General features: G+C 38.3%; 1 protein-coding gene across 1 annotated transcript in view; it reads left to right on the forward strand.

The window, feature by feature from the left end:
* The window catches only part of CABCOCO1 (ciliary associated calcium binding coiled-coil 1), a 63,656-nt gene extending 40,188 nt beyond the window's left edge, over nt 1-23,468 (forward strand). Inside the window, exons 6-8 of the mRNA XM_077822683.1 lie at nt 19,598-19,720; nt 20,164-20,304; nt 23,096-23,468. Coding sequence (XP_077678809.1) covers nt 19,598-19,720; nt 20,164-20,304; nt 23,096-23,164 — 333 coding nt within the window. The 3' untranslated portion in view covers nt 23,165-23,468. The remainder of the gene's footprint in view (nt 1-19,597; nt 19,721-20,163; nt 20,305-23,095) is intronic.
* Nucleotides 23,469-23,927: the final 459 nt, after the last annotated feature.

Here is a 23,927-nt window from a genome sequence, read left to right on the forward strand (position 1 = left end):
TGGCTCGTATTAAATGGATAAAAACTGGCTAACTTGTAGATCTTAAAATGTAATTAAACAGGAAATCCTCACTGAGCAGGTGTGCTTCTAGTGGGGTACTGCAGAGATTGGTTCTTGGCCCTACCCGATTTCAACATTTTTGCCAATGAAGAAAGAAAAAATCGTCACTGATAGATTGAAGATGGCACAAAAATTTGGAAGAGTGGTAAATAATGAAGGGGACAGGTAATTGATACAGTGATTTGGACCATTTGGTAAACTAGGTTACAGCAAACAAATATGCATTTTAATATGGGTAAATATATACATCTAGGAACAAAGAATATAGGTAAGGTTATGATTTTTTCATGGAGGTTACAGAAGTCATGGAATTTGTAACTTCTAGCAACCTCCGTGAATTCAGCCTTGTCGGCCGGGAGCTGTAGGGTACCCTGCCGCCAGGGGGACCCTGCAGCTCCCCATGGCTACTGGTACTGGGGGCCCCCCAGAGTTCTCAGCTGCCGCAGCTCCTGGCTGCCGTGGGTGGCGGGCCACAGGCAGCTTCAGGCAGCAGGGGCTCCCCATAGCTCCAAGCTGCCACAGGTGGCACTGTCAAAGCTGCTGGCTGCCACAGGTGGCGGGAGGGCCAGAATTCCGAGCTGCCGTGGGTGGCAGGGGCACCCTGGAGCTCCGAGGCAGGGGACCCTGGAGCTCCGAGCCCCCACAGGTGGTGGGGGTCCCCAGAGCTCAGAGCAGCGCCCACAGCTGCCCAACCTCTGCAGGCTGTATGGGGACCCTGCAACTGGGCTCCCCATTGTGTTAGGAATATTTTTAGTAAAAGTCAGGGACAGGTAACAGGTTTCCATGATTTTTATATTATTATTGCCCATGACCTATCTGTGACTCTTACTAAAAATATCCATGACAAAATCTTATCCTTAAATATAGGCCATAATTACAGAATTGGGGAGTGTGTCCTGGGAAGCAGTGACTCTGAAAAAAGGTTTGGGTGTCTGGTGGATAATCAAAAAAAGAACAGGAGTACATGTGGCACCTTAGAGACTAACAGATTTATTAGAGCATAAGGTGGATAATCAGCTGAACATGAGCTCTTGGTGTGATGCTGTGGCTAATGTAGTTAATGCAATCCTTGGATGCATAAATGGGAATTTGAATTCAGAGTAGAAAAGTTGTTATATTTGGCATTGGTGTGACTGCTGCTGGAATTCTGTGTTCACTTCTGGTGTCCATGATTCAAGAAGGATGTTGATATATTGGAGAGGGTTCAGAGAAGAGCCATGAGAATGATTAAAGAATTAGAAAGCATGCCTTACAGCGATAGATTCAAGGAGCTAACGTACCAAAGAAAAGGTTAAGGGAAGACTTGATTATAGTTTATAAGTACCTGCATGGGAAACAAATATTTGATAGTGGGCTCTTCAGTCTATCTGAGAGAGGTATGACATGATCCAATGGCTGGAACTTAGCCAAGATACAAACCCATGCTCCAGGTTTCCCTAAACCTCCAATTTCCAGAAGCTGGATTGAATGTCAGGGAATGAGTCACTCAAAATTGCCCTGTTCTGTTCATTCCTTCTGACACATCTGGCACTGGCTGCAGTCAGAGAGAGACACGATACTGGGTTACAAGGGCCATTGGTCTGATACAGGTGGCCATTCTTATGTTCTTAAATTGAAGCTAGACAAACTCAGACTGAAAATCAAAAAATTTTTAAAAGTGAGGGTATTTAATCATTGGAACAAATTACCAAGGTCATAGTGGATTCTTCATCACTGACCTTTTATAAATCAAGATTGAATATTTTTCTAAAAAGATATACTCTAGGGATTATTTTGTGGCAGTTCTATGGCCTGTGTTATACAGGAGGTCAGACTATATGGTCACCTTAGAATCTATAAATATGAATCTGCTGTGTAGTGCTGACTGTGATTGGTGTTTAAAGGCTTCCTTACAAGAGGTGACTGCATTCCAGTGATGTGATTTCTTTTCATAAAGCTTGTGAAAGATTTGGGATCTCTGGATGAAAGGCACTATGTAACATGTCAGTTATTATTATTAGCCACTTTATATTTAGCTGTCCAAAATTTGTTTCTGTACAATTTATTAACAACATCTTGTTTTTGCCCTAAATGATTTAAATGAAAATAGCTATTGCCCCATAGGCTGTATACTGTCCTTAAACTAGGTTGAGCATGGGACCCAGGGTTCCTTGGGTGAAATCTTGGCCCTAGTGATGTCAATGGTAGAATTCATGTTGACGCTGATAGAACCAGGATTTGATCCATTATAAAGATCTGCTAGCTCAGTTACCTGACTGCAGTGTGGCCCCTTCCTGAGTGACCTCACTTGGGAACATTTAGTAAGATAAATATGAATGCAGAAGAAAGTTAGCACAATTATACTGGTTAGAGAGCTGTTAAAAGTTTTTAAAAAACATTGAAGGAAATGGGGTTAGGTGAGGAGAAAATGGATGGGGACAAAAGCAATGTGAATGTGGGGGTGGGAGGAAATTTGTGCAAAAATACAGAAATGGATAGGGGACGGGGGGCTCGTTTTATGTCCTGGGCCCTGTAACTCCTGACTACAGCCCTTGTGACCAGATGAAATTCTTCTGCAAGATAATGTTTATTAGAAGATAAATAATTACATTTTAATGTATCCACAAACTGAAAATATTTGGCCATATATTTATATTTCAAGAGGGGTTTTCCTTTGGCTTTTGGTAATTATTGAGGGAAGAACAAACTTTGTGACAAATAACTATCTGGAGCTATTGAATTCCCGTGAAGCATTAGATCACTTATAGATGATTGCATTGATTTATAATGGGGATATTTTTAGCAGATCTTGCTGTCAAATGCTAATATGTAGCTAAGTACACTAAGCCCAATGTAAGCGTCTTTGAACTTTCTGAATTTTGGTGTAATGACCCTATTCATGCTTGCTTTCATTAAGAAGGTGTAGTTCAAAAGACCTCTTTTGAGGGGACTAGATGGCATATTGGGTTAATATATTAACCTATTACCACTTGAGAGTAGACTTCCAGGTCTAGCTATTGTCTGTCACAAAAAGAAAATGAGTTTGGTCTATACTATACCCCAGCTCTATTTTGTGAATATGTCAATACTGCTCAAATGCTTTCTTTGCATTTCTAAGCAGTCTCTGCTTAAGAAGTGCCCAGTGCTGAAGCTGTGGAAATACTAGGGATCAAAATTAAGGGCTTGCTCTACATGGTGGGGTAATGCACACTTACAGAGGTGTGATTGAGGAGCCCTAATGTGTTGTGCATTAATTGCTCTGTTTTGACCGTGCTGGTGTGCATTAAAACTGGTTTCAAACAATAATACACTAAAACGCATGAAGGAGCTTTTAGTGCATACAGGGTCTACACAACCCCAGTTAGTGCAACACATTAGTGCGCTTTAGAAATAACACCCCTGTAGTGTGCATTGCTGTTTCTTGGAGACAAGCCTTAAGATGCATTGGCAATAGCTTGCTTGCACAGTGCCATTCCACATTATGCCTGGCTCAAATCACTGCAATTAATCCTTCACTTTGCAGCATGAATTTTTCACCTCCAAATTTTAATAATGCAAAAATTCTTGTTGACATAAAAGGTATGTGTTGAAAATTGACTAGATTTTTAGTGTTGTTATGAGAAGAGAACAATAGATGGCCAGCTGTAATTTACAAAAATTCAATGCAACTCACAGTGGCCTATAGTATTTGTGTTTTCTGGGTTTTTAAAAATAATATATGGGTCCAACAAAACTTTTACTTTTAAAAATATTAGTGCATCAGCTATATTGGAAAAGGCTGAAATTGTTCAAATGAGCTCAGTAAAACAATTTGAACTACAATTCCCGGAATGCTCATGAAACTGACATGCCTTCATATTCTTAGTCATAATCCATCATTCTGATTTCAGATCGATGGGTCATGACTTTCTGATGTCAGATCTGTGAGTTAAGGCTTTTTTGAGTACAGCTTGCTATCCAGTTATTGCCTCTATCCATATATTATAAATCATTATTTCTTCACCATGCAGTCAGCAGTTTCTGTTTCCTAATATTCTAAAGCATACTTGTTTAGTCTTTGTTATGTTCACAAATGCTGCACATTGAGAAATCAAAAATGGTGAGTGCTTACCTAATAAAAATATAAAACCTCTATCACAACAAACAGTTTATGGAATATCCTGGGTTCCTATTTCTTGTTGAAATAGAGAGAATTAAATTTAGGTTGAAATAACTCATCTGTGACCTGCACAAATAAAAACAATAATAAATTAGCACAACAGTTGTGGTAGATATCAGATTTATTTTAGTTCACACAGCTAAGTTTCTTGAAAGATAACACTTTTTCTGATAAGGTGATCTTTATAAGGTAGATCTTCTTCTGGATTAAATTTAGAGAGACAAGGTGGATGAGGGAAATCTATTGTTGGACCAACTTCTGTTGGTGAAAGAGAAAAAGTCTGTTGCACCTTCAAGAGCTGAAGAAGAGCTCGTAAGCTTATCTCCTTTACCAACGGTTGTTGGTCCAGTAAAAGATAGATTACCTCATCTGCCTTGTTTCTCTAATATCCTAGGACCAACACAGCTACAACAGCATTGCAAACAACAATGGAAGATATCTGATTACATTTGACATTTTCTAGTGTGCTGATTTAGGTCATATTGCGTATATATCAGTTGCTATTATACTGGAGTCCCGTTAGATTAATTCCTTATAGAGTAATAAACTTAATTTCAGTGCACGAAATTGTAGAATACAATAGAAAATGGATCTCATAAAGGTATGCATGAGTTACATTAATACATTTTATATGTGCCAAATCAAAACACTGGCCTTGGAGCACACATCTTATTAAAAAGAATACCTAGCAAAATAAAAGATCACCTGTTTCCACTGCAGTCCTTACATTAAGTGCAACTGTACTCTGTTGGGTTGTGACCTCAACAGGTTTCTCAAGTTAAGGAGGTTTGGACCTGATCTGTATTTGGATGGGAGAAGTCCAGATTCTACAGCAGCCTGAATTTTCTTTGGTGTTGGTGATTTTTCATTGTGCTACTTTCCTCTGAATTGCTATCATGAACACATGTCCAAATGTTGTGCTAGTGGTCCCTGTGCTGCTGATAGAGGAGACTAAAAACCAGAGAGGCAGTGTGCTCTGATTAATCTAGGACTCCAGACCTGGGTTCTAGTTCTGGCCCCATCACTGACCTGCAGTGCTTTCTCTTCAGAGGCTATAAACAACTGTAGGTGCCAGCAGTTACAGGTTACCACACAACTCTTTCTAAGCAAGCACATTTATTCTTAAGGTGTAAGCATTGGAGAGTAGACATTTAAAAACAATAAAAGAATGTATACATATGCTTAAAAAGCTTCCCAGAGGTCACCCCAAATCCAGTAGATGTCTGGACTAGTAGATGTTAGTCCTTCAAAACACACAAATGGGTTTTCCTCAGGGTTACAAGTTCATAACTGTCTCAGATTCAAAGCCAGACCAACATAAATAGTTCATTTTTTCCCCCTTATGCAGCTCAGGCCTTTGATCTTGGCCTCAGGTAACAGGTGATCAGCCAGAGAAAGAGACACTCCTCGGGGCATAGCTTCAAAAGGTTGGGGTTTTGCAGAACCAGAGCTTTGGAATTTGCACTCCTGTCCCCCTAGATATTTCCCAGGAAATCCTCTTCACATGTTGTTGTCCCAAAAAGTCCATTCTTGTATGGCATGTTGTTCAGTGTAGTCCTTTGATCATCTAGGCCTTACACCACATCTCCCCCCTACAGAGGTTGCATACGATTCTGGCCCACAGTATTATATAAACTTTGCATATAGTAGAATGGAACCGAAGATACTTAATTCAATAAGAATTTCAAGGATATTGCAGGAAACTGCTGTATCTGCGACACACACACACATATATCATCCACAGAGCGTGCAGAGGTGTATACCACAATTGTTCATTAAGTACCTGTTACCCAGATGCAACTGAGATGTGTTAACTGGTGAAGATGTGCAAGCCATTAAAAACATAGGTTGCTTTTCAGATCCCAAGCTTACCTTGTAGTTGGAGGGGTCGGGGGGGAACTTGTTACTTGGAAATGGAGTAAATTTGATCAGAAAATCATTGAGACAATAAGCATAAAACTCTGCAAAGTCTGGCTCGGTACACACCTGCTGGCCAAAAGACGTCAGAAACATTTTAGCTAGAACTCTGTTTAAACAATCTATAATATGGTTACTTACCACACTTATGTATGGTACATGGGGCCTAAGTATCTGTCTCTCTGCCTTTCTTGTTACCTACAGATTTCCAAAATGGTAAAAATCTTGTGCCAAATCCTGCTCACAGGATGTCAATGGCAAAAATCTCCTTGACTTCGAATTTCCTGCCAAATGCATTAGACCGCTAGACGGAGACATAACAGTTAATCTTGTACATTAGAGAGTTCATAGATGATCATCAAATCCACCAGCTGCTGCCTGCTCTTTCTGGGTAGCTTGCCAGCTTTCTGGCAGTATGTTGACTGGAAAGCAGACAGTGACACACTTTGATCGAAAAACTTGTATGATGATTTTTTGGTTGTAATATTATTGTTTTTTAAAAATGATAAAAGAGATCAAGATGTGTATCATGATCAAAGCATGCTTCTGTCTGCTTCCCCGTCAGCAGCTTCTAATTTATAAAAAAAAATCAGATTGCTGATTACTTTCTAGACAAAGGTTGTGCTTTCTCTTCTGTGCTCTGCCAGGAGATGCTGCAAATGAGAAAATTAAAATGGGGGGGGGGGTTGGGATGGGGATGGGAGCTAGTAAAACACCAATTGACATATATATTTAAAGAAGACAAACAATTTTAATAATTTAAAGAACAAGTTTAGTTGCCAAAAAAATTGTTAAAACTTTTAAATCAGCTGCTGACTTCATTCCAATATGAGCTGAGGAGCTGCATATGATGTTATTGTGGTATATGTAACCTCCTTCCATTGGAAGAGCTTCTACTAGGGTGGAGTCTTGAGACTAATTTGCTGTAGATGGACAAAAACATGCACTTAGGATATTTCACATCATCAACAAATTTATTTGTGGTTTTGGAGCCTTATTTCCTAAATGGGGCCTCTTGTCAATCTGTAGTTTTTCCATATGGAGTTCTGCAGGAGATATAATTTATTAGCATGTATAAATGATATAATGAGCTCCTGGAAGCAATACTTGCATGTATAAATGCTGCAAATGATACTATGTGTAAAATTAGAAGCCATGACCTAAAAATTTGGCCTTTATATTTGGCATAGTTGTTTCTTAGCTTGTGTTATTTAGTCAAGCTTTAAAATGCCTTAGTCTAATATGATAAATAGCAGCTGCATAGGTGCACCCTGGGATGGATACATTCTGTGCGTTGGAGAGAGAGTATGTCTGTTGATGCAGGAATGAGTATTTCTAGCTGATGTAAAAGACCAGCTCAATGCCAATGATGGGAGTTAGCACAGTGGGATGATGGCCCTTGGTGGGGCTCTTTGGGTATGTCCACACAGCAATTAAAAACCCACACCTGACCCGTGCCAGCTGACTTAGGTTCATGGAGGTCAGGCTAAGAGACTGTTTAATTGTGGTGTAGATGTTCAGGCTCGGGCTGGAGCCCGGGCTCTTGAATCCTCTGTGGCGGGAAGGTTCCACAGCTCAGGCTGCAACCCAAACCCAAATGTCTACACCACAATTAACCAGCCCCTTAAGGCTTGTCTACACTTACAGCGCTGCAGCTGCACAGGTGCAGCTGTGCTGCTGTAGCACTTATTAAAGATGCTACCTCTGCCAACTGGAGAGCTTCTCCCATCGATGTGGGTACACCACCTCTGAGAGGCAGAAGCTATGCTGATGGGAGAAGCCCCCCCATCAGCATAGCAGTGTCTACACCGGGAGTTTCCGCACCCCTGAATGATGTAGTTATACTGACATATGTTTGTAGTGTAGGCCAAGCCTTAGCCTAAGGCCCATGAGCCTGAGTCAGCAGGCACGGGCCAACTGTGGGTTTCTAGTTGCAGTGCGGACATATCCTGTGGCACTAGAATAATATAAGTATATCAATAATTTCATACTCTGCCAATGTTAGATGGGGAAAGGGCTAGAGCAGGAAAACCACATAAGGGAAAGAGGCATTGACAAAGTGCTTCATAAAATTATTAATTTTATATAAATAAAATGTACGCTAGCCTGTCCAGGTTGATAGAGGATTATGTAAAAGGGTGGCTGGGTAAGCCAGAGGAATATGATGCTTCTCAAACCACTTTTTTGAATGGAGTCATTGGCATTGGTTATGGGGCTGTTGTTTTACCTCTGGAGAATTTAGTTTAAATTTTGACTTGCATCACAACTGAAATTAATGTTGATGGTTTCTTTCAAGACACTTACTCACCTGACACAGATTGGCACTTAGGGCAGTTAATGCTTAAGACAAATACAGGATTCCAATAGCAGGGGTGTTTTAGCTCAAGAATAAAGTATATAGGTGGATCTGTAAAGAGGAATATGTTCACTTTCATTCACCCCCTGGCCACTCCAGTAGCCATCCCACCTCTTCTCATTAGCTGCTTCCCATTTCTCCCTCATTCATCTCATTGAGCCACCGCACAAGCCTTTTCTCCTCCAGAAGGCTGATTTTGTATTGTGCTTTTCCCACCTTTCCTTTGCTGTCTCCAGCCCCCCCCCCCCCCCCCCCGACATTTGCCTGCCTCCAAATCTGTTCCCTCCTCAGCTTCTCTGGCCTGCAGTCTTGACATGACTGGTGTTCCTGATGTGGTTCCCGTTTTGATGGTCAGGTTGAAACCCAACAGCTCTGGTGCTAGGCTTTGTCAGGGGTGCAGAGCTTTAGCATTCAATCCCCTTGGCTGTCTTCTCATAGCCATAGCCTAGTATCATTCAGGTAATGATGCAAAGTACATTTCTTTTGATTTACATTGGATTAACTGTATTTGTTTTATGTTTCATTTATCTGGAACTGAAGAGCATTGCTGCCATGGTAATAGGTGCTCTCAGAATGAGTAAATAATAAATTCTTCTGACATTTTTCCTCCAAAACTGACCATGATGGAGATACTGCTCTAATTGTAGACACAACTGTCTTCACACCCCTCATAATCATTTTCTCTGCCAGTCCATCTACCCCCAAGGATACTGACATGCATTTGATTGTGGGGGGTGGGAGGGGAATATCAAGATTCAGATTTAATCTTGTAACCTTATCCACTTACATGATCTTATGAAAATATTTCTCACCTTTATATGGTTACTGGGAATATTAATTTATAAATGTAAAAAATACAAAGTCCCTTTAAAGTGTTAAACATAGAGTTGTAAAATATGCATCTAGAACAAGGTACAATTTGTATATATCAAGGGCTTTTTTCCCTTTAGAGTACAACATATACTTTATCTATCCAGTCACTAATCTCAAGAGTCAAGGCTTCTGCCTCAGTGCTATGGTGATGCTTCGTTGAACTTTAAATCTCCATAATTTTTGACATAGAACTGAAATGTTAATGCTTGAGATTACATGTAACGGGCGTACAGTGATAAATCAAATCATTTGAACATTCAGTTACAAACAAGGATGTCAATAACAAAATCTTTCACTTATAGTCACTTAGAAATCCAAAGTGGCCAACAAACAGAAAATATCTACAAACACAGCCATTTTAAATGCCACATTCTCTGCAGCTACTAAAGATTAAATTTAGTATAATTTTAAAGCTCAAAATCTTTGCCATGAATCCCAGGTTGAGATAAAATTCTACATGATTATGAAGATCTTGTGCAAACAAATTCAGCTGTTTTTTTTTTTTTAAGAATGGAGATTAAATTACAGTTGGTGGGGGATACAGGCTTAAGTGACTGTTATGTTTAAACTTAGTTCAAGGAAAAATTATTCTGTTGGAAATGGTTTCTTCCATCAGAAACCATTACAACCCAACAGAACTGGAAAATGTCTTTTCCAAAACTTTCCAACCCTTGTTGGAGAGAAGAAAAACCTTCTGATAGGAGATTCATACCCTCTCAATAACTATCTCCAACCCAACCAGACTCACAGCATCCAAGGTGCGGATAGCTTTGGCAGCTAACCAAGAGGAAGTTTATTTCCAATCATCCACCACGGCAGATTTAACCCAAATTTAAATTAGTTTTTATGTTGGTAAGTGGTCATACTACAAAAACATAGCCCGGTCCATAACTACAGTTCTATTTAACATAAATTGCAGGAACATACAATACAGCTTAATCAACCCCCAAATACTCAACTTACTTTCTGACCCAACATAAATAAACTGATGAACATGTACTATAAAAGTAGAGAGCCAGTTAGTATTGGCTTGCTTATAGTGGGATGTAAAGTAGGTCAACTTTTTATATGGTATACTGAACCAATGGTCTCTTTCAGATCAAAAAAATATATGGCTGGAGTTCTTGACTTAGAATTTATACAGCAGCCCAACTGTCATGAAATACTGATACCTTGACAATCATTTTAAGATTCGTATTTTTAAGCTATGTATTTTATTTTGTTAAATTGATGAGTGTTGATCAAATATTGTAGTCTGAAGATGGAAACTGGTAATACCCCAAATTAGTGTCACATGCAGAGGTGCAACTTAAAATCTGTAACTTAGAAATTTTAGAGGGTAACTGTTTCAGAGTATACATCCGTGAATCCAGAAATGCATGTTAATAACTTAATTTTAATGATACAAACATGAAAATAAGTCACTAAAACAGTCTCTAGTCAATTTTCTGATAAAATAAACTTGTTTTTCCATTTGTGATTAAAATGACCTACGGTAAGATTTTGTTTGAACTAGGTGTTAATTAAAAATATGGAAATGGATTTAAAACACATTACAGTTCACAGAGGAAGAATAATAGCAACTGATCTCACAACCGGGCCTGCTTTGAGATGTTTTTAAAATATTTACTGGTTGTTTTTCTGCATGCTTGTTTCCAAAGCAAAATGTGATTCCAGTAAAAACAGAAACTGAATTTATAGTCCACAGGACAATTTGTTGTTTTAACAGAAACTTACACATTCCAAGGCAAAGACTTAAGCCAGTGCTCTTTATATTTTATGTCTAATAGCACAGGATGCAACATTACTGTCCTTATATCACCCTATATCAGAACATTTTTATAGTGCAACATATTAAAAAGAAACACCATATTGCACTCTTTAAATCACATGAGCAATTTGTACATCCTACTAGCTTAAAATCAATATTATGTTTAGGGGTTTTCTTAATGCCAACTTTTTAAAAATTAAACAACTATTTTACTTATACATCAGCTGAGAATTAATTGAGGAGGGTAGCGTAATGATACTGGATCCACCCATGGGCTGAGAGGAATTTAGACAATTTGTTTCCTGGCCATTTGACAGTTGGAGGCGGCTGCACACAATGCATAGTTTGTTTGGTTTGGGTGGTGGTTTTGTTTTGTTTCATTTTGGGGCAGGAGGAGTTGTGTATGACCACTCTTGAATGCAGAGAGTGCTCTAATCAGAGGCATAAGATAAGAGAAGAATGTACTATACATTTGTATGACAGGCAAGGCCTTGACATTTCACAGAATAGGTGAGCTGGTGGAATCTCTGTCTAGCTTCAGGCAATAGCTAGCCACTAATCACAGAATCAAAAAGTCCCCCTTCCACAGTTTGGTTTTATTAGCAGAAAGCCAATTCCAGAATAACACGACATGAACTTCATCCTATGCCTCTCAGGGTTCTTCCCTCACACTTGTAGCATGTTAGCTCTGGATGAGGGTCACTAACACCTCCCTTATATTCAGATGAAGTCTGAGAAGCTGCAACTGCCCCAGTGAACCGAGAGTGAGTAACCTGCAGCTCCGGGCACGGTTCTAGTATCTGCTACTATGGTGGGCTCACAGGAGACAAATGTAGTGCCACCACATTTTTTACACCGAAGTATTCAAAACGTTGGTAGGCCTTTGTACAGCTAAACTCAGCAGGTACGCGTGCACATCTGTTTGCCATCTTCCCTTTCAAGCAGATAGAAGTGAAGGGAGTCTTCGCTAAAGGTATAAATCCCTCCTCTTACCTCACTGACTAACTTGTAAGATATAATCAATATATGTATCTTAAATCCTGCACTTACCTTGCACCAGACTTCCCGTGCGATCAGGCATCTTGCTTGCAGTTCTCTGTTGTGTTCTCCATTTGCTACTAACCCATCCCCTAAGGTACTTAAACTCAGAAACCCGATGTAGGAGCAGGCCCTCATTGATGATATTCATCTGTCTTGGTTCCGTGTGAATCACACACCGGCCTTCAGGCTTTTTTTTTTACTCATTTTGAGACAAAATGTGTTAGTTCCCTGTTCCAGGTGTGAATCACCTGGATGAAATCTTCCTCACTATTAGCCATTCGTGCAATATTGTTTGCATAGATCATCTTTGTCCCACCTTCTCTTTGAATTTGCTTAATTATGAAATCCATCAGTTATGAATAGTAATGAACTAAATGCTAATCCCTGGTGGAATCCAGCCTTCACCTTGAAATCTTCCACTATACCAAAGGCCAAGGGCATCTGCACTTTTCTCTTAGAACCATCATACATCAACATTATCTGGACAAGATCCTCCAGTACCTCATAGAATCGTATCAAAGGCACCGGCAGTCAACTTGGTAGTTTGTTGAATGCTTTCTCCAATTCAAGGAAAGCCCAACCATGCTCTTTTCCTTTCCAGCTTCTTTTCTACCAGCTGTCTAACAATGAACATAACATTTGTCTTCCTTTTTCCTTTTCTACAACCAAACTGCTCCTATCTTCAAATGGGCTCCACTATTCTGCAGATGTGACCATCACATCTAAGAGATTCCCTCTAAGAAAGAGGTTCTCAAACTGTGGTCCACTAGTGGTCCGCGAGCTCCATTCAGGTGGTCCACGGATAGTTCCCTCTAAGGTGCGAGCCTGGGTGGCCGCACACAAACAAATGAAGGGTCACCCACCTAATTAGTGGAGCCATGCAGGTGTGGCTCCACTAATTAGGTTCCTGGCCCCTGAGAAGACACACGTAAGGTGAGCTGGTGGCCTTGGGGGGAATAGGAGGTATGTGGGAGGGGGCAGTGAGGTGAGAAGAGGGGGTGAAGGGAATATGGGACATGCAGGGCTGCTTATGCGCCAGGGCTGCGGCTGCTGGGGAGAGACAGCCCTCCTTCCCAGCCCCAGCTCGGCGGCTGCCACAGCAGGGGAGAGAGGGCACATCCATCACACTAGAAAGGTGGTACTACTGATATTAGAATATAAGTTGTGTGCTTTTATTTGTAGAACAAAAAATGTTGTTAATTAAGGGGGGTTTTTTATATAGTGCTTTTATCCAAAGCGCTTTACAATACTTAGCTAACTGTACAAACAACATTTGGAAAGACCCTCAGCAATTTTCAAGAGGTCCGTGGGAAAAAGAAAGTTTGAGAACCACAGCTCTAAGAGTTACATGCAGTGTGACCAACCTCTCTCAAGGCTTTGATAATTTCCATCATGATTTTGTCTGGACCTGCTGCTATTCCGGGTGCCATCTTCAGCAGTGTGTCTTTGACCACTGCCTCTGACAGATTATCAATATCCATAATTATCAATTGACACTGGTTTAGTGTAACATATAAAGAGTTTGCATTAACTAGATTCACATAGTATTCTCATAGTTACATATTGTGTTTCTCATCACAAGCAGTCTGCCCCCACATCTTTACAAATGGTGTGTTTCTTCCATATTCCTTGCTTTTGTTTCTTGTCCATGCAACTGCATATATTTTCTTTTTGGCAAGCTGAGGGCAGTTGTTCAATTCATACAGTTCATCTAAGGCTGGTTTTGTCACCTTTCTGACTGCTTGCTTTGCGGCTCACCGGGAAGCTTTATAGGCAACAGTTCTTCTGAAAGGTTATTTTCCATCACCTAGATGTAGCTACACATGCCATGTACAAATTTAATGTCTTCTAAATTGTATCCTGTGACTGGTAAAACATCTAAGTTTTAAAATGTTTGGACGACTAAGATGGACATTTGGTGTCCAAATGTCCCTAGATTTTTATTTCAGATCTCTCTATCTCTGTATATAATGAACAACTCTGATTTCAAACCAAGAATGTCAAGGCTGGCCTGCCAGTTTGTAAAAGTTGTGCCAACCACACATGCTCTGTGAGTCTTCATCTTCAGGGAGAGTATGCGTCTATATTAACAAAATCCTGCAACCTACATTGGAGCCAGCTTCTGTGCTTTATTTGCTGGCAGAACTTCCATGAGAGAGAAAGGGGGGGATAGCAGTAAGTAGTTTGCAGGGTTCAGACACACAGGAGCCATGCTTTCTGGTGTTAAAAAAAAAAACAAAACAAAAAAAGCCCCCCAAACTCCTACAACACTGTACATGACTTAAAGAGGTATTACCTCAGTTTTGCCAACTCCAAGCGTTTGAAAATCATGAGTCAAGCCCCAAGAAGTCATGGTATTGACTTAAAAATAATAAATGTTGGGTTGCCTTCTGGTTTTTGAGCCTCAATGATTTATATTTGCAATCTTTTCTCAGCAACCACAAGGGCTAGACACTAACTTTTTTTTTTTTTTTTTTTAATGAAAGCTGAAATTCTCATGCAATCCCATGTTTCCATGAAGGTTAGCATTACTGTGAACACAATATGAATTTACAGCTACTGTTCCAAGGTGAATCAGTACTGCGTTGATGCCTTCCGTGTGGAAGCACACTGGAAATATTTTCACTGTCCCGTCCATGATGTCTGTAATGTATTAAGAATTGGCAATATTAATTGAAAACTTGGTTAAAAACAAAGAAAGCATGTTGCAATCCAGTAAAGTGGAGACACTATTCCTTTTCTTTGGTCCCTGAAACTGTGGCAGCCCCTGAATGTGACATTAAGAGGTGTTTTCCACAGAGGGGCCTCTAGAAAGGAAGGGTTTGGTTGCTTTCTGTAGGAGCACCCTTTTCTAGTTGCCCAAGCATTTAAATTGGCAGCAGTTGCTGGAGTAGCAAGAAAATCCTGCCTGTTGGCTAACAGGGGAGTACCTTTTGCACTGAAACAGTAAGAGGATATTTACAAGATTAAACTCAGGGGGAAAATATTTATAACTATGACTCTGTTTCTCCTTACAATAATTTATGGGCAAAATGTAGGAAAGGAGGAACACAACCGATAAATAATATCCCATATGTAAACATAATGGCTGCAGCAAATTATTTTTATTTAAAAATTAATATTGATGTTCATTAATATAAATTACCACATTTCAGATGACACTGATGTCCTTGAGGCCAGAAGTCACTGACTGATTTACGGCTTTATGGGGGGAAATATCCTGTTTTGTGAATTTAGTTATAGCACCAAATTATTTAAAATAGCTATTTTGGGCCAGATTCATTCCTGGTGAAGTTGAGTTTCACAGTTCAAGTATTTTCTTACTGCTCAGTTCCTATAGCTGAGAAACCCACTTCTAAAATGGATTAACATAAATGCTAAGATAAAGAAAAGGAAAATAAAGAAGAAATGTGATTTATTATTCTGTTTCTTTTATGTAATTGTAGTTGTTTTCATGTGGTCCAAATTCTGCCCTTGAATGTGCATACACAACTCCCATGCAAGTAAAGAAAGTTGAGGAAAAATTTAGCCCCTGATTAGTGTAGAATTCAGTTCTGCCATCCTATTCAGACTTCATAGGTCCTATATTTGGAATGATTGTTTGGCCGATAACAGCCTTCACTCTTTTGGCTTGCTTATGTCCTCAAATGTGCACACCACATTGCAGCTAAGTAGTATAAGCAATGTATCTGAGGTGCTAGCAGCAGCAGCCTCCCCATAAAATTGGTGTTCTTTTAGAATTTTGGTGTTCCGCTCAATGCCTATTAAGCAGCTACAGTAGGCAAATTGTATGCATATGTGCTTGAAGATGGGGCTAAACTGGTGGTTTGGCCAAAAGTGTGAGTTTAGAGCTCTAGTCATTAGTTTATTCATTCCAAGTATTCTACCATATAAACCACAGACTTTCATCCCAATGTCTGAATCTCAGAAGATTTGCAGATCTGGAGTTAAGCATGTTTAGAGTAGCTGGTAAAATCCTGCAGATCCTGCATTAAGTGTTTTGGTCACAAGAAATCTCACTTAAGGCACTTTTTAGAGATAAGCCTGTGTGGCTCTGCAGGTATCATGTGGCCCTAAGGCATACCATTTAAAAATCCACAAGTATGGTGTGTGGATTTATACAGAAGAAACAAGGAATAGTTTCTAATTTTGCTATCATTCATATATGGCCTGATTCTAAGTGTATTGAAATCAGTGGAAAGATTCACCGGTACATCACTGGGTTTTAGATCAGGTCCATAAGACAGAATTTTGGGAATATTTTTCATCCTTTATATAACGTGCACTTCTTCCTTTTGGTTAAGATTTACTACAAAGAAATAAAGTTTTAATCAGGTGGAGGAGAGTACAGTACTGTAGATGTTTTGTAGGATGGGAAAAATAGTTTAAAGTTTCTTTAGGATACAAAAAGCTTGAAGCAAATAGAGCTTTGGGCCAAAATATTACATTTTCTCATTCAAGAAGAAACAAGCAACAAATGTAGATTCTGATTTTCTGCAAACATATTAGCAAATCCAAACTGACCTTAATATTAGCTTTTGCTGATTTTCAAACTCTAACATTTATTCCATGAATAGAGTGGTTCACTTCATACTGCATATGTAAATACTGCAGAGTTTTCCAATGACTTGAATTACTGCATAAGTCAATAGCTGGTTTTAATCTCCATAATATTTTGAGAGTGGACATTTGTGCTATGACTATTAAGATATACCAAACAGTCATTTATAGAATATTAAAAACTCTTTAAATACACTATTAAAAGTTATGTCATTGCTTGTTTTTATGCAATAGAAACTTAAATAATATAATACAGTGTTGGATAAAATGTATTACAATGGTAACTTAAGCAACATTAATTTAAGTAACAGATAACATCTGGGGGAAATGTAATTCTATATTCATAACTTATGCAAAGTTAATTTTATAACCACCACCACATCTGTAGAACTCATTTATTACAATTTCTTACTAATCCTGCTATTGTTCTGTTTAGAAATATTCCTTTATACTATTTTATTATCTGTGCTATGCCCACATTTCTAAAAAGGCAGTCTGCTAGTTCTCAACAAAAAATACAAATGGCATACATGGGGAACAACATGACTACTTTTTAAGACTTTTCCATTTTTATGCAAACCTCCACTAGAAAAGAATTAAATGAAAAGTAATTGTGTACGGTTATAGGTTTAGAGTAACATTGAAACAAGTAAGTGCAATCCTCAGCTGTACCAAGGTCATACTTGGTGCAGCTGAAGGGGGATCCAAAACTGGCTCTAAACCACCTTCACCAAACTGACCTCCAGTGCAAGTTAGAGCAGCGGCTGGGCATCTGTAACTTGTTATGGTTAGCATGGTTCCCCGGGAGCATTGCACCACCCGGAGACTGGCAAAGCATACTGTGATCTAGTTCCACTTCCTCTGTCTCTATCACATCTTCCCTTGTCCCCAGCTGATCAAGACACCCTCTGCACTGGTGGGGCCAGCCCAGGATTCCTCCAATATGGGGGAATCCTCATCAGCCACTTTAAGGGTGGTTTAAGATTCCTTTGCACCACTGGACTTATAGCAGTCGGTGAAGATCTGACTCATTTCTGTGGCAAGTGCAACACCGTATTAGCACAAATAGATTGCATAATCCCTTAACATAATATTTTGTCAGCTTTTCCCCCATCAAACTGTTTCTCACAGGTCAAGAATTAGTGATTTAAGAAGATATTTTGAACAACACAATTTTGTCATGAGTAAATAAGTCTGAAAATAAAAAAAAACTTCAGAATTTTTCAATAAGCAGCACAAATATTTTAATATAGATCAGTGTAATTTGTCTTAAATCTATTCACAGACTTCAGAAAGTTATAAGTTTCTTTTAGGGAAATTGTAACTGTTTATAAGCAGAAGTATAATACTGACCCTGTCTCCTTCTGTGTTTTTAAATAGATTTTACTACAGAACCATTTCTGGTGTTAAACATGAGGCTTTGTTCTAAGGAAATACAAAGACTTAATTGTAGTTTTTAAAGGAAAGTATTACATTAGAAGGATTCATTTAAATGCAGTCATTGGCTCTGTGCTTTCACCACAATTCATTCATTCTAATTTTTCTCTGGACTTATTGAGAATGCAACATATAGGAAGGGACAATTCATAATGGCCCTTTCACTGCATTTTGGCTTCGAAGTATAGTGCTGCTCATAAACCTGTTATTACTAAACAAGATATTTCATAGTCTACCTTGCCATGTCAGGCACTTTTTAATATCTTTTGTTTGAATTTGTTACTGTTATGGTTTATAAAAGAAACTAGTTGTGTTGTAATTTAGTTATAATCTGACAATTCAAGGGTGTTATAAGACTCAGAACAGAAAAGGAGGGAAGAGTCCCTGGGGTCAGGAAGAAATTTTCCCCCAGATCAGACTGGCAGTGACCCTTGGGGGGGTTCACCTTTATCTGCAGCATGTGGTTGCAGGTCATTTGCCAGGATTATCTGGGTATATCTCTCTTAATCATTTCTCTCCCATTGCAGGGGCCTCAAGCCCTGGTGCAATTCGGTCCCTCTTATTCTTTGTCTATACCACGTAATAATTTAGTCTCCTGTGAGTCTCATTTACTTTGGTCTCATTTTGGTTGTTGGGTTTAAATGGGCAGGTGTTGGATGGTGTTGGTGGCCTGTGATATATAGGAGGTCATGAGCTTTTGGTCCCTCCATGCCTTTAACTATGACTCTATTTAAAGGGAAACTGTAAGGTAAAACACCCCAAATAAACAAATTAACAAAAACAAAAACCTTATCTATGTTTCAAAAAACACATTCAATGATTAAATCTGAATTTATTTTAAAAAGCTAATTTAGTTTTTATTATTTATACTGGTTTCTTTTACTCTCTGATTTAGAAGCAATAGTTAGATAATCACTTATGAACAGTATTAAATTATAGTAATATACTTGAAGATTATTACATCATATAATCTTGGGGCCTGACTTGGCACTGTGTAACCCTAGTATAAGTCCTTTAGAATTATTAAAATAATGCAGTGATGAACTGGGACTTTTGACTCTAAGATACAACAAACATTCTTATTCAGGAGTGACAAATTTATATTTTATAATAACCCTCAAGGTATGTCCAACACTTTAGTTTCCAAACTTCATTATCCATGTGGATATGGAACTGCAGTGCTATGGAACCTATGGAAATCAACAGCTCTTTCCAGGTAAATTGTTCAGTTTTAAATGAGGGCCCCTGGAAGCACATGTCAGAAAGTAAACAGTGATCTGTAATAGTTGTCAGTAGGCTTTCCAATATCAAGCACTTGGATGGTAACAAAAACGTACTATGTTTGTTGTGAGACAAGCATTTTGTTTCCTTTCAAAAAGTCTTCACAAAGCTGTGAGCAAGAATTAAATCCAATATTACAATGAGGTTTTTTTAATCCAAACAGAATGTGGTTGAACTTGTCAAACCAATGGATACACTTTTCCCTGCTCCGCTCGAAGAAGGTATATCTTACGATATGTATTCATCATTTATTGTGTTACCCCCAGAATCAGAGGTGGAAACTGAGGTAAGGGTTTCTTTTTTCTTCTTTTCTACTATGAGCCACCCTCCCCCCCTTCCCCCACGTTTTCCCATAGGAGCACAGTGAAAGTCACCAGTTTGATTCCTCTGTCCATCTTATGCTACCAGGGTATAATGTGCACACAGTTTTAAGACTGAATGAAGTTGCTGTTGTTGCATTAATTGGTCAGCAAGGGAGCATGTATGTCATGTATTCAGTCAGCCTCTCCCACCATTCCTCAGGAAACAATCACAATGTCTCAGCAGTGTGCCTTCTTTGTATTGGCCAATGAAAAGAACTCTGAAGATCTCTCCCAAATTAGAATCTCTCACATGCCAGCACAGCACATTACTGTTGTGCCTTTGGGCTGGCAACACTTTGATATTGTATATAATAGTGGAATGTTCGAACTGAAACATTTCTCGTGGCATTTACTTTTAATTTATTAGGAAATCGATCAAGAATGTCATCCCGAAGGGCTCCAACCAGAAACAGAATCCTTGGATATAGATCCTATGGCTGGGTTCACTATTGAAGATGTTAAGTCAGTATTGGGTCAGATCACAAATGAAATTATTGGCAGCCTTCAGGTACTATTTTAGAAATATGTTCACTAATTCTAACTGTAGTTAATTAACTAATTAATAACTGTAAACTGTACCCACACTATGCTGACAAACAACACATTCATCTGCTGTAGGAATGTGGTTTAACAGGTATACATAACTTGCAAATTAGTCACCTCACATGTAATAAGAGCCAAAAATAGATTCAGTAACATATAAACACATCTTCACAATTGCTGTGTTATTTAGAAAGTATGGGCTAAATCCTGCTCTCTTTCATATCAATGGAAAAATTCCTTTTCAGTAGTGTAGGATCTGATGCAGTGAGAGAACACATGCCATATTGAATATGCTCAATATGAATTTTCAGAAACATGCAGCCTTTGAAACGTATACACACACTCAATTATTATGTAGGTTCTGTATTACAAACATATGTAAGCCTAGTCTATACTTTAGTTTCTTTGTATGTAGTTACATAAGAGTTGCCCCAATGGAATAGACTATTTGACCATCTCATATTGCATCCTGCTCCATCAAGCATCTGAACATACTGAAGAGAAACAGCCAAACCTTGTTCAATATCCATTATTATTGTCTTCATTGCACCTATCACTCTGTATTAGCTGTTGTAAACAGAACATGCCATTAAAATCTTATATGGTGCAAATTTGCTCACAGTGATATACGTATTTGAATGAGAAAGTTTATTACTAACAATATCACATTATCTGAAAATTGTTTGATATTGAGAAACTGTAGTTGTACGGATTATGCATGAATGGGAAACATCAGCTGGAAAATTGACACCAGTGCAATGCCTTCCAGGTTTGATTCTGTATTCCCATTCAACTTGTCATTAGAAATAGGTGAAAAAGTCTGAGCCTGAATTGTGAATTTCCTATACATGCAAATAGAACCTGCATCTTTTCTAAGAAATTAAATACATATTTTTCTCTTGACCTTGCAGACCTTACCTTGGCAAAACTCCCAGTGAAGTCATTGAGAGTTTTGCATGAAAAAGAACTGCAGGATCAAGTGAGAAATGCATTTTTTCCATCTATTAAGCTCTGGTTACCTACCCAGAGAATAATATCCTCTTTATTATAGTAACTGTCCTCCACAGTCTCTTCTGCAACTGATTCCTCAGCTCTTTAACACCCTCCTCCCCCAGTTGCTCTTATCATTCGATTCTGTCTGATCCATATTCAAAATCCTTCCACTACATTCTTAGACATTGAACTGTGATCTTATACTCTGCATTGTTTCTCCAATGAATGTAATACATCCTCTGGTGCTGGTTGAATCAAGGAAATACCATTAAGTGTCGGATCACAGTGCTGGCTCAAAGTAGGTGTGACGGTAATGGTAGTGGACTGAAGCAGGAGCTGCCATAGGGACAGCTGATTTTCATTAAAGACATTTATCAGAGAAGGATATAAGAATGGGAACAGAAGGGCAGCTAGGTTGTGAGTGAGAGAATTAACTTGGAGATTCAGTTCTCCTCAGGAAAGTGATTAAGTATGCACCTAGAAGACACAGATCAATGGGATATGGACTTGTTCGTTTATACTTGATAGTGGTCCAAACATAGTGAACAAGGTAGATAAGATAAGATCTGAGTCAAGTTCAAATAAGATCTGGATAAAGTTCAAATAAGAATTCAGATTTTTTGGTGCTTTATCCAAACTTTTCAGAATTTCAGAATATTTTGAGATTTGGCCATCACTGCTTGGTATGTTGGAGTATGGCAATAATAGGGATTTTAAGGTTAAAAGCCTAAAGTTTAACTGAAAAGATAACCTACTACAAACTTTCTTAGATGGAATTCAGCACTTGATTTTAATGACCGATATTTCTACTGGTATAAATTACATAGCTCTATTGAAATTAATATGAAGTTAATAGAGAATTTGGCCCTAAATCTATGATCATTTTGTGTGGAGACAGTGAAGTATATTTTTACCCTCTCCAGACTTCCATAGAAAACTTAAAATACTTGAAAGGACCTTATCTTGTGTTCTTTCCATTTCTGATCTATTTTTGTTATGAAACACCATCTGTTTCCATGGACATATACATCTATGCATACTGAAAAGGTTACATAAATTCCAAGGCCTCTGATATTCATGGAATTAGATCCAGTGTGCCCAGATTTCTACAGGCAGCAGAATTGCAGACAGCTTCATATGATCACTGCCAAAGAATTTGCTAAAATGTGTCTCATCCTATGTACCTTCATTGCAAATATTACATTGACATTTAAGCACTGAAATGCTTCAGAATTCTGGAGTTCCTATGTATAATATATATTCATTATTATGTATGTGATCAAGACAGACAAGCAACATCTCATGAACCTTGTTTTTTTATTGTTCATTTCCAATATGCTTTCTAAGTTCCAGTAGTGGGTCAGTAACATGTATTACACTAGAGACCTAATATCTGCAGCAAAAGAAAACACTGCAATAACCAAACCCCAGAGCAATTTTTCTGATTTGGTGGTTAGTGGTGAAATCTGTCTGAGAATACAGACAAATTAGCCTATCTCCTAATTTAAGGTTATATGAAAAATGGCTGTCCCAATATCACTTCCTGTTCATGGCAGACCTACTACATTGGGATTGTACACAGTAATATGATAAAGTGTTATCACATAAGTACAGGCTGGAACATCATAATGTCTGCAAAACAGGAAGGTGTGTGCAGGAAAATGTCTGTCTTTAAGGCACTATAATATGTCAAAACCACAAAGACAATGTGCAGCACAAAATAGCTCCATCGTAACCACTTTTTTTTCTGATTGTCTTCACAGACTGAGATAAACGAAAAACTGCAAATGCAGGAAGAGGCTTATTCTGTGAGAATAGACAAATTAAAATAGACCTGAGTAGCTAGACAAGAAGTGGTGCCGAGTTTTAGAGAAATCTACGAAAACAAAAGAACACAGTTGGCATGAATTTAATTATTTTTTTACAAAGGAAATTTTTGAGCTAATGTTTTTTGAGAAAATATTCATCCAAATTTCACAACATTACTGTCTCCTAATGTCATTTATATTTACTCTATACTTAGTAAGCTAAAAGGATTAGAAGGATATGTAGTTCAAAAATATAAAAGTGAAGTCTACTTCTAAATAGCAGTTTCTGATAAAATTTTAAACTTCTTAGTAATTCCACTCCTTTGTGTTCCTCTTATTGTAAAGTACTTTTAGATCTGATTCTAGCATTCGACACCCCCCCCCATCTACAATATTTTCGTAAATTTTCACTGATGGAGATGCATATTGTTGGCTTACAATAGAGAACACCATATGAAGACATTGCGGCTATATTAAGGAGAGAATGTCATTAACATGTAATTATATATTTTTGATCTACAATTATTTTCTTAAATTCAGATTAAATTTTTTGCTGAACTTGTTAAAAACTCGAGTATCATTTAACACTTTCTGTCCACCATATTGAAATTACATAAACATAGGACTGGATCCTACACTTCTTTCTCAGACATAGCTGCTTCTGACTTCAATAGGAGTTTTGTTTGGAAATTCGTAACACTTTATTCTGACTGTATTTGTTACTTCAATATATATTAGCATTGTTCCATATTTAGCACATATTGTATAAATGTTGGTTAGCCCAAAA

This window comes from Eretmochelys imbricata, chromosome 7 (genome assembly GCF_965152235.1).
Source record: "Eretmochelys imbricata isolate rEreImb1 chromosome 7, rEreImb1.hap1, whole genome shotgun sequence".
NCBI classification, from domain to species: domain Eukaryota; kingdom Metazoa; phylum Chordata; order Testudines; family Cheloniidae; genus Eretmochelys; species Eretmochelys imbricata.